This window comes from Hesperophylax consimilis, chromosome 7 (genome assembly GCF_061612785.1).
Source record: "Hesperophylax consimilis isolate HC1 chromosome 7, BYU_Hcon_1.0, whole genome shotgun sequence".
NCBI lineage: Eukaryota > Metazoa > Arthropoda > Insecta > Trichoptera > Limnephilidae > Hesperophylax > Hesperophylax consimilis.
The window spans coordinates 41,824,963-41,839,832 of record NC_142842.1 but is presented as its reverse complement, the minus strand read 5'-3'; the positions used below and the strand labels follow the sequence as shown (position 1 = coordinate 41,839,832).

The 14,870-nt window shown below is 31.8% G+C and overlaps 1 protein-coding gene across 1 annotated transcript in view; it reads left to right on the top strand.

Moving 5' to 3' along the window:
- LOC149422800 (uncharacterized) overlaps window positions 1-11,242 on the top strand; it is a 145,921-nt gene extending 134,679 nt beyond the window's left edge. Inside the window, exons 9-10 of the mRNA XM_089633513.1 lie at window positions 8,529-8,679; window positions 10,483-11,242. Of these exons, the coding sequence (XP_089489639.1) occupies window positions 8,529-8,679; window positions 10,483-10,586 (255 nt within the window). The 3' untranslated portion in view covers window positions 10,587-11,242. The remainder of the gene's footprint in view (window positions 1-8,528; window positions 8,680-10,482) is intronic.
- Window positions 11,243-14,870: the final 3,628 nt, after the last annotated feature.

The window sequence follows — 14,870 nt, the reverse complement described above, 5'->3', positions numbered from 1 at the left end:
TGACTTCAAAAGTTAAAGGGAATGTATATACATGTGCATACATATATTGGACTTTATGTCAACATATATAAATGAGCACAACAACATTAAAAATTCGCAATGCAAGATGGAAAAATAGTAGATCAGAAATAGTACAACAAATTAATTAAAATAAGTCGAAGCAGAGCTGGGCAGTTTTTCAATTAGATTTGTTGTTCTGCTTGCCTACATAAATTTTGATACGACCTGTTTATATTTAGTAATTGATGCGTTGTACATGTCAATAACATCCTTTTAATCATTACTAACATTCTGTACACAGCGAACGGAGTATACAATTGTGATTCCGTGTTGGAGTGGTCGCAATAATGCGGTAAATATTACGTCTATATTGATATATAATCAACATGTTTCGTGGATAGTATCAACTTTTTCAGGGAAATCGGATGCAATTAGGAACCGCCACATGTTTACGATACCAACAGCTAATAATACAAAGATAAAGCATACACGACGTTAAAAAGGTTAAGCCTAATAAGTTTTCTATGCTAACGAGGGTTAGAGATAGAGTTTTATTAATAAGAAGGTAAAGGCAAGAGGAAGAGGAATTTGGATAAGGATTGGAGATGTTCTCGATACATTTTGTCCTTGTACATTAATTTTTGATCACACGCATTACTCTGTTACGATATTTATGAATGTTATTGTTATGTAAATGATTATCACTTGTGATGAAGTTCGCTACATTGCAAGCGTCATGAGCAACGTTGAAATGAAATCCAGAACACTTGTGATAACATTATCAACTTGCGTAAAAATAATCTCAATTGTTTGCACCTTGAATCTCGTCTGCGTTTAATTCTGCCCTTTGTGGGTATGTCTTGCGGTGTGTGGTGTGTTGTGTGTGGTGTCTGAGAGGCTGCGGTGCGGTCCGCTGGACCTCCTAGGGAAACCGCTCCCAGCTCCGAGGTCCGACAGACGGTTCGTGGTTCGAGGCCGACAGAATAATTTCACTCTCGTCCCTCATTATGCGCGCCGCCACATTATGTGATGGAAGAACTATTCATGTGCCCTAGCGTTGTGTTGTGTTGACCAAAACAATATGAGAAACTTATGCGTATAAACTAGTCTGACAATTTCAAAATTGGAATTGATTTAGGTGTTAAGAAAATAGTCGAATTACTGGCTGAAGTTTACGAATGGTTTGGAGTTATGAATTCTAGAAAAACTGGGTGTAGTTTTAAGGTGGAAATCATTTTATAAAATACGTTAAAAAAGTAATTACATAGCAGAGCGGAGGTGACTGTGACTGAAGTCGAATGTAATTCTGTTTTTATTCCCAGAACGTTTTTTTTAATGAATTTTTTACATTTACTGGCCTCCAATGACCTCGGAGATCAGGTTGAAGGTTACGTATTATTGTTAATATTGATAAAACCATAGTATATTAATTTATATCTATGTATCTCTTTCCAGTGCTGAAATAATGCGTAATAATGAAACATACATTCGTACTTTCAAATTATGTTAGAAAAAATATAATTTTAATCGATCAAGTAATTAATTAATCACTTATAATTATTGGGTGACCTGATAACTCATCAAAATTTCAATTCAACACACCTATAAAAAGTGTTATAAAGTTATGAAAAGTGATGAAACAAAAACTAGGTTAAATAGTGTAGGTACATATGTAACATCGCTGGTTTCATCACTTTTAATAACTTTATATTACTTTATAGGTGTATTGAATTGTCATTTTGAGGAGTTATCATGAAACCATTTCACACTTGTATCTCACAATATTTAATGTGATTGATACATGTCAATAACATACTTATAATAATTACTTAAATTCTAAATACGGCGAATGAAGTATTCAATTGTGAATCCGTGTTGGAATTGTGGCAATAATACGTTAAATATTACTGTGATATTTATATACAAACCACGTGTTTCGGGGAAAATGTCAAGTTTTAGAGAAATAACCGTATTTTAATGTTAAAAATTAAAATATATATCAAGTTCAGAGTGGGAGGAGGGGTGGAGTACGTGTTTACTGGAATTACGAAATACATTTTCATTAGAAGGGAAAGAGACTCCAAAATATAAACGTATCATTTTTGTAATCAGATATGTAAAATATAATAAAATAATCTCATCGATAATATAGTAAAATAGTCTCCACAGTTATGTAAGCTTCGAGTCAAGTGGTTGGCGTTTCCGAGAATTGACCGCGAATATAGGCCGAGTTTGTATGAGAATCGATTCTTTTTTATCACTCGAATCTGTTACGAAATTCAGGCAAACTGGTAGATGTAATTATTCATTATTTTGTCCGACTGAATGAAATTATTAACAGAGGATGGTTAAATTACAGGTTTAATCGAGACCACAATCTGTTAAATTGTCTTCGCGGTGTTCGTTCACAAAGCGAAATCGGATCTGGCAAATAATTGTCTAGAAGTTCAATAATTAAAGTTGCGAATAACGATGATAATACACGATAAACCAATATGTTTTATAGAACTGCAAAAACTCTTCGTCGGGAAGCTCTGCGGCATAAATTATCGTCTCTTTTCTAAGGGTGAACAAACTATGTTTAAACTATTAACAAACAAATATCCGCGTAATTTATTTATTTATTATTCATTAACGCCCTATCGGGCTTTTACAGAGAATATTGACGATTTATGTATGTAAGTGTAACGTAATACATGGATAATAGCATAACTATATACAAAAAAAATTAAAATGAAATTAACATCAAATCATAACATCTGATATTGTAAATAAAGCTAAATTTCAAATATGAAAAAAGTATGTACATTGTACATTCGTATACAATGCAAATGCAAACCAGTAAGATTGAAAACAGGAGAATAATTTACTCGTAAGGTATATAAAAAATAAATATATATAATATACTGATGTTTAAAAAAAGAAGAAAAATAATGTTTGTTGTAGAAAAAAAAAACTAATAAGTAATGGCAAAATACCAACGCTGTAATTAATATAGAATTTAAATAATAATACTAAAAAGGGTAAAATAAATCAATGTATACATATCAAATATGACCGTACATGTATACAGTCATTAATATGCGTCTAAAAAAAACAAACAAAAAAGAATGTGAATATGCCGTATTTTTTGTTACCTGAATATTTTCAATTATATTAAAAAAGGTTACAAAATCTAGTTAGAGACAAAATGAACAATTTGATCAATTGATTTAATTTTTTCTTTTGAAAACCTGAAGTTTGCTGGGCTTTACGCAGAGTTTATCAAAATCAAATGTGGATAATACTCGTAATTTTACTCTTATTTTTAACGTGTCCATAAATTGATCAATTAGTATCTACATACTGCTTTAAGGGGTGGATAAATATGATGGGATGGTTATTCGAAATTTTATGTAGACAGGAATATTTATCCTGTTTTGAAGATCATGTATGCAAAATTTCATCAATTTTGGAATAAAATTGTAGATTTATATTTAAAAACAAAGCTACGCCGTTACACAAACTCTCATTTATTTATTGTATAGATACAGAGAGATGATAATATAACTTGTAGATCGCGATGAAATAAATCTTAAATGAAGCCGCATAGTCAAAACTAGTTACGTATCAGCGATATCAACTAAAATTTTGTTTATTTTTGAGTTGAGCTGTGTTATGCATCGTCATTCTTCTTGAGCCTACATATCACAAAGTTTGCAGTTGCCATCATCAGGGTAGACATGCAGATTTGATGGACACTGCGAGGCTGTGTGTAGCGAGGTTGACTACCAGTTCTTATCTACCAATCCAGAAACACCGAATCACCAATGAAACAGAACAAAAACGAAAATAACCACAAACAATGTATAATGTTTGGTAGCTTTCGAGACCTTGAAGATGTAAATAAAACGACTCAGTGTTCAATATTTACTATACTCTGTGGCTGCTTTAATCCCTTACAATTCCGGTTGGGTTTATTAGTTTAACACGAAACAATAAAAAACCAGCTTTTTCACGGTCGAAGATATAACCTATAGTCCGCGTACAGTCGTAATACGCAGTCGGAAATGGATTCGGTTTATATAATATATAGAAGATGAAGCCAGTAATGTAAAAGTACACGAATTGAGCTCTGAAGGTAACAAAGGTTACCTTATCTTAGCAGGTTTGAGACCGTTTATCATTTGTCAAAGGCTTTCAGCTTATAAGGTTTCAGGGCCAAAATCATACCTCTTAGATTGATCATTAGAGAACGGTTTTATTTTTATACAAATATGAACCAAAGGTGTCATCCATCTTCTCGTTTTTGAGAACGTGGCCAAAGTTGACAGAAGCTGGCCTCAACATTTTTGAGAAGACAGTGATAAAATTGCTCCAATTTTGTGAAACATTACTCCAAGGAAGAATGAAACCCTTAAAAATGACGAGCATTATAAAATAAACGAAATTGTATATTTTTGCATACTTTGTGAACGCTGTGTAAAGATTCAAAATTGTGGCATAAATGTTTATAAATAATTAAGTGCGAGTTATTTAAAATTAGATAGGTACTTGAACGGAACGTTCACAGAACTTGTTACTTAACTTTGGAATTTGAAGAATTATTCAAGGTCTGTGAAACTACTTGCCCTTAAATATTTACAGTCTCACTAATTTTAATCTTTGCATAAAAATTGAATATGGACGGGTTGTTTCACACAATTTGAAAGACTCATTAAATATATTTTTGAAGTTCTCTAAAATTTCTATTCAAGTTCTGTTTTCTATTTCAATCATGTGAAACAACTTGCCAATAATGATATAATAACAGAACTTGAATAGATCCTTTACTGAACTTGAAAATTAACTTTGATTAAATTTGATGAATTGTTCAAATTCTGTGAAACAACCTAACTTTGAAATTTCCTGAATTGTTCAAATTCTATGAAACAACATAACTTTGAAATTTTATGAATTGTTCATTTTCTGTGAAACAACAGGCGTTAAATCAATAATAAGAAAATGGTGATTAAAATTTTGCGACAAAGTTCTGAAAGGAAATAAATAAGATCTCCATCTTTATTATTAGTATTTGATTGAAGATACAATAAATAAATGCACCACTTTTTAATGTCTTTTTAAAAAATGCTTCTTTATCCAATAATTAAAAGCAATAATTAGTTGCCTGAAATATCAATACAAATTGAAAATATCTCACGAATAAATGCCGCCAACGGGAATTGAACCCGCACCTTCGGATGTCCGGTCAGGTGCTCTGAAATCATTGAGCTATGTTGGCGACTAATTATTGCTTATAATTGTTTGTTATCCTTTAAGCTATGCATAAAACATTGTCTTATAAACATTAGTTTATCATTAAAAAATAATAATACTTGACAAGTGAAAATTATTTCACCAATAAATTAAGATATTATATGTCTCGACGCGAAGTGAGAAATTTAGCACTAACAAAGCCTTTCCTACAAAAATAAAATTGGTTGTTTACAGGTGGAAAAAATATAATAAGCAGTAATTGTTGATTGAGGTACTAGTACTAGGTATTGAATCATTTAGCGGATAGGAAATAAGCCGACATAGCTCAGTGGTTTCAGAGCACCTGACCGGACTTTAGAAGGCACGGGTTCAATTCCCGTTGGCGGCATTTATTTTTACTCGGCAGATATTTTCAATTTGTATTGATATTGATATTGCTTCTAATTATTTGTTATTCTTTATGCTATGCATAAAACCTTGTCTTATAAACATAAGTTTATCATTAAAAAATAATGCTTCTTTATTGTTCAGTCTTCCAATGCTTTGTTAAAATTAACTCACTAAATAATGAAAAAAAATGATTGATATCTTATCGATTTACTGCAATTATTATACTTGACCTTATTTAATATTTCAAATATTGAAAGATATACTTCTACAATTTATTACCCGATGTCATAAATTCAACGCAACAAGGCGCTTCTATCCATTAAAAAATAAACACCAACGTAAACACCAATAAAATATAGGTTACTTCCGATAGTCATTTGCCATTGAACCAATATAGGTATTTAAATATGTAAGTTAAGTCTTGACCTTAAAAATATATAGTTTTGACAACCTGCAGTTAAGATTCCGTACTTTTTATAGGAACTCGAACAAGATGCTGAAGGCCAACTTTATTTAATCGAGATTTTAAAATAAAACACGGTGACCAGAAACATTTATACCTTTTGTTTACAAATTAGCATTTGAGAACATAGGTTTTTTTATAGTTAATTTTTACAGTTTCATTATTTTTTTCATAAGTTTTTGGGGGATTTTGCCGTGCTGCGCAACCTCCTTCTTTACACAATGTTTCCGACAACATTACAGTGTCCATCATCAGCAACACGGCATAGTACCCCATCAATAAATGACTTTTAATATTTTGGCCGTGAAATCTCAAATGTATGTAATATACATATTTTTTTGTTTGTTATTATCCTTTATGCTATGCATAAAACCTTGTCTTATAAACATTAGATTATCATTAAAAAATAATAATATTTGACAAGTCAAAAATATTTCACCAATAAATGAAGATATGATATGTCTCGACGCCATCTAGTGAGAAATTTAGCACTAAAAAAGCCTTAGTTTGTTTACATGTGGAAAAATATAAAAAGCAGTAATTGTTGATTCAGGTACTAGTACATATTGAATCATTTGGCGGGTTGAAAATAAGCCGACATAGCTCAGTGGTTTCAGAGCACCTGACCAGACGTCAGAAGGCATTTATTTTTACTGGGGAGATATTTTCAATTTGTATTGATATTTCAGGCGACTAATTATTGCTTATAATTATATTTTTGTACTTTAAGTTCATGCTGTATTATTTTCCCGTGATAGCTGTTTACAGCTGTTACTGTTGACAATAGTTACGTTGAAATATAAAATTCAAGCTTAAAATGCTTTGTAAATTTCATTACGGCAGAGTTTTAGATAGTACTATATTTTTCGTTGGTGTAAATGTATGTTTATTTTTATTTGCGATTTAAAATAGACATCCACATAGCTTATTTTCATTATAACATATATTTACTTTAAATCTATTATGTTGTATCATATTTATATTGCTCTGCACCCTTAGTTATTTTTTCAAAAAATGGCACTATATAAGTTATCATGTTACTAACAAATTATATGAACTGTTTAAACCGCCATGGGTGTGTTAGTAAAAGATGGCACAAAAATCACTCTATCGGAAGATGCCCTCATTTTTGTGAATGGCGTCGTATGTCATCACGACTTTTACATTACGAAATAAACAAAAGCAAAATACACTCTGATAAACCATGCATCGCTACACTCCTCAATAACGCGAAATAATTGTGTTATAATTATTATTTTCATTTAAAAACAAAGTTATTGCCTAATGCTACGTATACACTTGCGAGCTGAATCGCGATCCGGACCGCGAGCCGAACCACGAATCATACGAAAGGAACACCTTGTAGATTATGCCAAACGGATATGCGATAAAAATACCCAGTGTAAATAAATCAATTATAAATAAATATAATTTACTGTGTTATAAAACGGATATTATTTACCTAAAAGCAGTATTTTATGGTACGATAAATCAATATTAATTTTGATTTTCGCCAGACCCGGTGAATAGTTCATTGACATTCAAAAAATCGAATATAACTAACCTCGATTGATTTTGACTGAAGTTCTACTATTAGATTGACGGCTTACGGTTGTGCTGACCTTTGCCTGTTGAAGTGGCTCCATCAATCAATCGGTTATGATTTGTTATTAATATTATTAATGGTACTGCATTGCCAAAATTCAAAAAACGTTCGGAAAGAAATGTTTCAAAATCAGTGGGGTCAATGTTATTCCAATTACAAGAAAATCAAGGTTTGCATCATATTTCACATCTGTGAACTTTGTTGTGACAAGAACGATAGTGTGTAACCTACATTATTATGTGACAAGAAAAATAGTGTGTAACCTACATTATTATGTGACAAGAAAGATAGTGTGTAACCTACATTATTATGTGACAAGAAAGATAGTGTGTAACCTGCATTATTATGTGACAAGAAAGATAGTGGGTAACCTACATTATTATGTGACAAGAGAGATAGTGTGTAACCTGCGTTATTATGTGACAAGAAAGATAGTGTGTAACCTACATTATTATGTGACAAGAAAGAGAGTGTGTAACCTACATTATTATGTGACAAGAATGATAGTGTGTAACCTACATTATTATGTGACAAGAGAGATAGTGTGTAACCTGCATTATTATGTGACAAGAGCGATATTGTGTAACCTGCATTATTTTTATTGTTACTTCGGGTTTCCTCACAAACTTTCTGATTTAATAATAAAAAAATACAAAAATTAAGAATACATTGTGTTTTAATTTACTTTATAATATTTCAATGTTTTCAAATTTTATACCATTAATTAACTAACAAGTTCCCTACGGATAAGAATCGTCATCATCTAGATTAAAAGTATAATATGTACGTACTCGTAGGTCAAAACTGATTATGTTTTTTATGTAAATTTTGCAGGCTGATGTATCCCGTGAGGCCAGGAACTCCATGATGGAGCGTCAGGCGATGGCTCGAGCCCTTCCCGTCAACATTCCCGTGTCCATGATGATTCAGGAGGCCAAGGAGCAGGAGTCCAGGCCTGTGGTGCAGGACCCCGAGAGGCCCCACTGTAAGTATTCATTTGCACAATTGTAACAGTAGAATTCAACACAGAGCTCTTACGATTCCTTCAGAATGCAGATTGACCCGATAAAAATATGAGATCGATGTAAGAGTCATAAATTAAATAGACTATTTATTTACGGTTTAGACATTTAGAGTTGGTGGACAGAAGTGCAACAAAACATGATCATGAGGAATGGCTGCGTGGGTCTATTCATACAATACATAATTTTTAATTTGAGGCCAAAACACCTGACTAAACTGAATAATTGAAAAAAAAAATCCACAACATGCTCAGCAAATACCTGGTACGGATACACACCATTTTATTTATTTGTGTTTTGACTCAGGCTGAGTTTATATCGCATTTGGGTCCAACCGAGGCGTCGTAAGCTTAATTCCTCGACTGGCTTAGTCCTTTATCGTTGTAGCAGGATATTTACAAATATTATCAAGTTATTCGTAATCCGGGAATGTATGTCTTTCTTTTAGAAAATTTAAATAAAAAATGTAAAATGATTTTGGATTTTAGATACAACTTTGACAACTCTTTATGAGTTATTTGAAATTATTTAGAAAAAATATATTCTATCACTTAACATACTATGTTAATAAATAATATAATTAAATACAAAATATTCTATTACTAAACCCACTTTTTTAATAAATAATATAATTGAATATTAAATAAAACATCGAAAAACTGCGTTTTTTGGTCGATATTTTAACTTACATATTTGTGTTTTTTTGCTCGATACTTTAACTAATATAGGTACGACATACTTGTGTTTTTTGGTCGATACTTACGACATATTGTTCATTTTTTTTTAAATTGAAAACACAAATAAATAAAGTAGTTAACATTCTCACTACATATTTGCTACACCAAACAATTATTTAGTATAGATGGCCACAAATTCAAAATGATGTTTTGTATGAAAGATTATAAAAAAATATATTGTATAAGTGAAGTTGTATGAATGCGATTAATAACTTCGACGTGCAATATTTGAATTTGTGTAGTTGTCTGGCGTTTCGTCTTTTGCCTGTACCCATGAGGAAAAGTCGTGATTAATTACTTAGTAAATTGAATATTACCTTAGTATATTCCAGCGAGAATGAATACACAACATGCACAATAATATAACAATGTTGGCATATTTTACCATCCCTTCCTTCAATGTTTGCTCGGAGAAAAAATAGTACTACCAATTTATTAAGAATGTCTTCAAATTATAGGTAATTCGGTTAAAAACTAGATTGCCGGACTTAACCAATGAATTGAAAAGTTTTCCAATAGTAAGTAAATTACGAATATAATATCACGATGTCGGAATACGTGTTCATGAAAATCCGAATATTTTTTCATTTCGTCATAATGTATTTTCAAGGCAAATGCGCGTGCATTTACCTATAAATATTTGGTTTTTCATAAACACGTGTTCCGGCTTCAAGATAATATATTTGTTATTTACTAAAACTTATCGGGAAACTGTTAATTCATTCTTTAAGGCCTACAATCCGATTTTTAACCGGATTACCAATAATTTAAGGAGATTCTAAATAAATTTGGCCATAGTCATTTTTCTCCTTTATGAAAGTACTAAAAAATGTACGTTTCACTCTGGGAAATTGACGGGTGCTAAAATCATGAACCTAATTTACAATATAGACACAAACTTGGATAGGCGGAAGCTCTTGTTGTTCCTCGCACTTGGATCTTTTTCAAAGTTATAGCTATAGCTTATCCTAGCTCAGAATCTCACCGACTTGCTGAAATGTTTCATATGATTATTTTTTGTATTTCCAGACGTTCAGCCTCGCTCCGTGAGGTCTGCCCGCTCCGTGAGCGCTCCCAACCCGCTTCACCGCGAAAAGCGCGTCAAGCGATGCACTTGCGACTGCAACTGCTAAGCGGTGTACCAATGGCGCTTTGCCAGTTCAGTGTGGGTGCAGCCTTATAACAACAGCTTACAACAGATGATCACAGATGGCACTTTATACTAATTTGGCCATAAATAAAATTAAAAAAATAAATTTTATTAAAAAAAGTCGTTTAGAGCATTGTGAAAATTGAAACAAATTTCAAGTACAAATTAATAATCCTTTCACCGATTTAAAATTATTTTTTTCTTATTCGGTTATAACAACATATTTTTGTACTTACGTTAATAAGAACATCGATTTTTTAATAATTTTATTATGAAAATCAAATGTAAAAAATCCGTCCATAAGAAATTGTGATTATTGATAAAATAATATTTTTACGAAATAAATAATGATAGATAATTAATTATTTTGTATTTTCTGTAGTGGAGTAGATTAATTTCTAAGGGATTTCTTTGGTCGGTGATGCAATACTTTTTTAATTCTTTATTTTTTTAAAGTATCCTCTGTATATACGTGACTAAAGTGCATTGATTTTTAAAAATATTTTCGCTTCGTCTCCAGTATTGTAGATAATGTCTCACTAATGGGCAGAATAGCGGATTTTTTTTGTTTAATTGAAATGTGAAATTTACTTACTAAACATGTACATATTTTTGGTCAATAAATGTTTCAAAATACTATTGATTATTATTTTTGTTTAATAGATCTCTCTCTAGGATTCCCAATACTGTTTGGTAGATTTGGTATTTAACTTCCTATCAACAGCAATACTCCCGCAAATTTTACAGTGTGGGTGATTGTATAATGATAATAATAAATGCCGAAAATAACGGGTGTGCAGGCATATGAGAGGATGGGAATCATTGAATTGAAACGTTTCTTGAAATGATTTTGTCCGTGTGTGATGACCAGATCTGAACCAGGTACTTTCCCATCTCATTTTTTTACATTAGCTCCACACAGAAGGTTCTTTAGATCGTTCTTTGATATATTTATTGGGAGGACTATATTATTATGTTCTCCTGGTAAAATACCCGATTAGTATCAAATGGAAAATGATAGTTTTAATTTATCTTTCAAACAAACAAACTTATCCGTGCCTCTCCCATCCGGTACATCGAGTGTGACGTGGCAAAAGAAAAAGTATAGGTAATAAATTATTACTGGCATAAAAAATGCCAACCTTTTATTAGATATCAGAAATATTTAATTTTAGACGTGTATTAAAATGAGATTAAAAAAAACACCAACATAACTAAAAAGCATTTGGCTAAAATAATATTGAAAGTTGATAAGTTAAACTTAGCAAAACATACTGCAGAGTCTCGTAAGAGAGACTGGATCTCCTTGAACTACATATTGCGGTTGATGGCAGCCTGACAGTTTTAAATTTTATTTTAATGTGAGTACCGCACAAGAGTCCCAACTGCTCGCAACCGTCTGGAGCCAGTGAGACTATGGCATCCCCAATTGGGGTATGTTGGGAGACTGAGGGTAGTAGAGATGGGAAGAAGATTAAAAATAAGAAGGTGGGTTGTTATCAGATCTGGTCACACGGCTAAAGCCATTTCAAGCATCGTTTCAATTCTGAATGATGATCTTACACCAGAGCCATAGTGAAAGAATTTTCCACTCTGGAACGGCCGCAAATATGAAATAAATTATTATAAAATAATAAATTGTGAAATAACACAAATTAATCAAAAATAATTTACTTGGGCACGTCGGAATTGGAACCCGGGATTGAAACTTCAGGATTGCTAGTAGAGAGCTTTACCCTTGGCCACGGGTTATTTGCGTGGTCAAATTACATGCTCATGAAAATTGACTTGATGGTAGAAGAGATTTGAAAGCACGGTTTCGTTTTTGAACTGGATACCGGAATGCTATATTTGTTACCATTATGTAACTAAATAATATATCCATATAAATATTGACGCTGGTTCATTTATGCAACCCTGAAGAAAATTTTAGCAACATACTCGTTTAGAAGTGGTCCTAACGATTTGGTCCAATATTTTTAACTGAAAATCCACCTTCAAACAGTTTAAATTTGTGAAGAAATTGTCAAAGGAGAAAATAATGCTTTTAATTCCATAGATTTTTTCTCATTATTAGTTTCTTTTTGTTTTAGCTTCATGCATTACTGTTTTGCGACAGTAATAATTAAATTAAAATCTTCCACCGGCATTCGATCCTTGGGCTTGTCTTATGTAGAAACTACATTTTTATTTTGACAGCATAATGGATCTACTAATTAGAATAATTAGGACCAACCTGAAGAAATGTTGAAATATCACGAAGCAGATAAGTGCATGTAAAAATACAATAAGACAGATACAAACAGGTTTGTTTAAATATCACGCTAAGTTATTTGGTACGTGGTAAGTCGATACTTGAGTTCATGTTGAATAAACCATTATCGGACCTCTACGCTAACGACAAAATGCTTGTAAAAGTAACCACTGTGAAATTGAAAAAAAAATTTCCAGCGCAAAACAAAATTATCATTAGGAACAGAAAATATTATCTAAATCATTGGCAATGTTCAAAAAGGTACGGAAAACTAACGAAGTCTAGTAAATCCGAAGAGAAATAACTTTTTTGTAAAACACAAAGCATACAGCCTCCGTTGTCGAGGGGTGAGGCTCTTGACTAGCAAGCTGGAGGTTGCGGGTTCAAATCCCGCAATTTTATTTGATTAATTTGTTTTGTTTCACAATTGACTAATTTAAAGTGTATTTACATCACGTTCCAGAGAGGAAGATTCTTTCAGTATCACCCTGGTGTAAGACTGCCATTCAGAACTGAAATGTAATGGCTTTGGGCGTGTTTGGTGACTAAACCTGAATAGCCGGGTTAAAGCTCAAATAAGAAAAATCGTGAAAATGGATTGTTGTCCAAACATAGCTTTAAAGTTCCCAAGTAAATCTACTTTTCGTGAACTCCACCCTGAAACGCGTTGCAGATATACCTACTCAAGTATAATATATTTCACTGTATAAGCAAATAAATAAATATAAATGAAAGGAACGGTTATTCCGAAACCGGTAGGCGAAAATATTAAAAAAGGTTTAAAATAAAGTGTTATGGTTTACTTTAATTATTATTATCATTTTGAGTAAGTGTCCACGTCACTTTTTTTGCGTATACCGTTTTCTTATTAATACCAAAAATTATTTAGAACGGGTTGTTTCACTGAATTTAATCAAATTTCAAATTTTTAATTTCTGTGAAAGTTCTATTATTTTATACTTACTGAGCAGTTGCTTCACAAAACTGAAATAGTAACAGAACTTGAAAAACTAATTTAAAATTTGATGAATAGTTCAAATTTTATGAAACAAACATTGATTTCAAAATTGACGGTTGTTTTGACACCATGTTTGACCATGTAAGTACGATGTGAAGGTTCCGGTTCAATCTATATACGCACAAATTATTTAAATAACTCGAACTATGAACACATTTGGTGCATCTTTTTCTATCTCCCCTGACGTAAATAGTTATTTTTGTACTAATTGATTTGAAACGAAGCCTTATTGAAATAATTTAGGCCTGTATAGAAGTAAGCGGAAACATTATAAAAAATCTATGCCTTCGCTATTAGCTCCATCTACAGAAAATTATTTTAAATCCACTGGAGGCTTTTGCGCTATGCTTGTATATCAACATGAACGTCATTGTTGTATATCAAGTTTGGACAAACGTTCAACAGATGGCTACTTTAAACTACTCTTACCAACATATTGTTACGATGAATTCACGCGTTTATTTTTTATAATTTACAGTTCGTTTTAATATTATTAATAAGGTTTATTTCAATGTGATAAAAGAGTTCAGTTAACTTGATACGATGGATTACTTGAATTAACTGGAGATTTAAATCAATTTACGATGAAAATTACAATTTTTATTGTTGTCAATTCTAAAATTATAGAAATATATATTTTTTTTTTTTAAATTAAGAGCAAAATCAGGTGTTTGTGTCTATTGAACAAATATTATTTTGTAGATAGGCTGTATTGCATGCCGAAAAAAAATATTCCAAAAAAAGATTTCATGACAGTTGATCTCTCGGCAGTTAGCCCCCCGACAGTAGGCTTGCTGACAGTTGATCCCCGCACAGTTGATCAAGTTAGTGTGCAGAGAGTATATATGTATATATAGTCCGGGGATCAACTGTCAGCGAGCCAAATGTCGGGGGGCCGACTGTTGAGGGATCAACTGTCATGGAATATTTTTTTGTAATATCTTTTGTATATATATATATATATATATATATATATATTAAGTCTTGTTTATTCC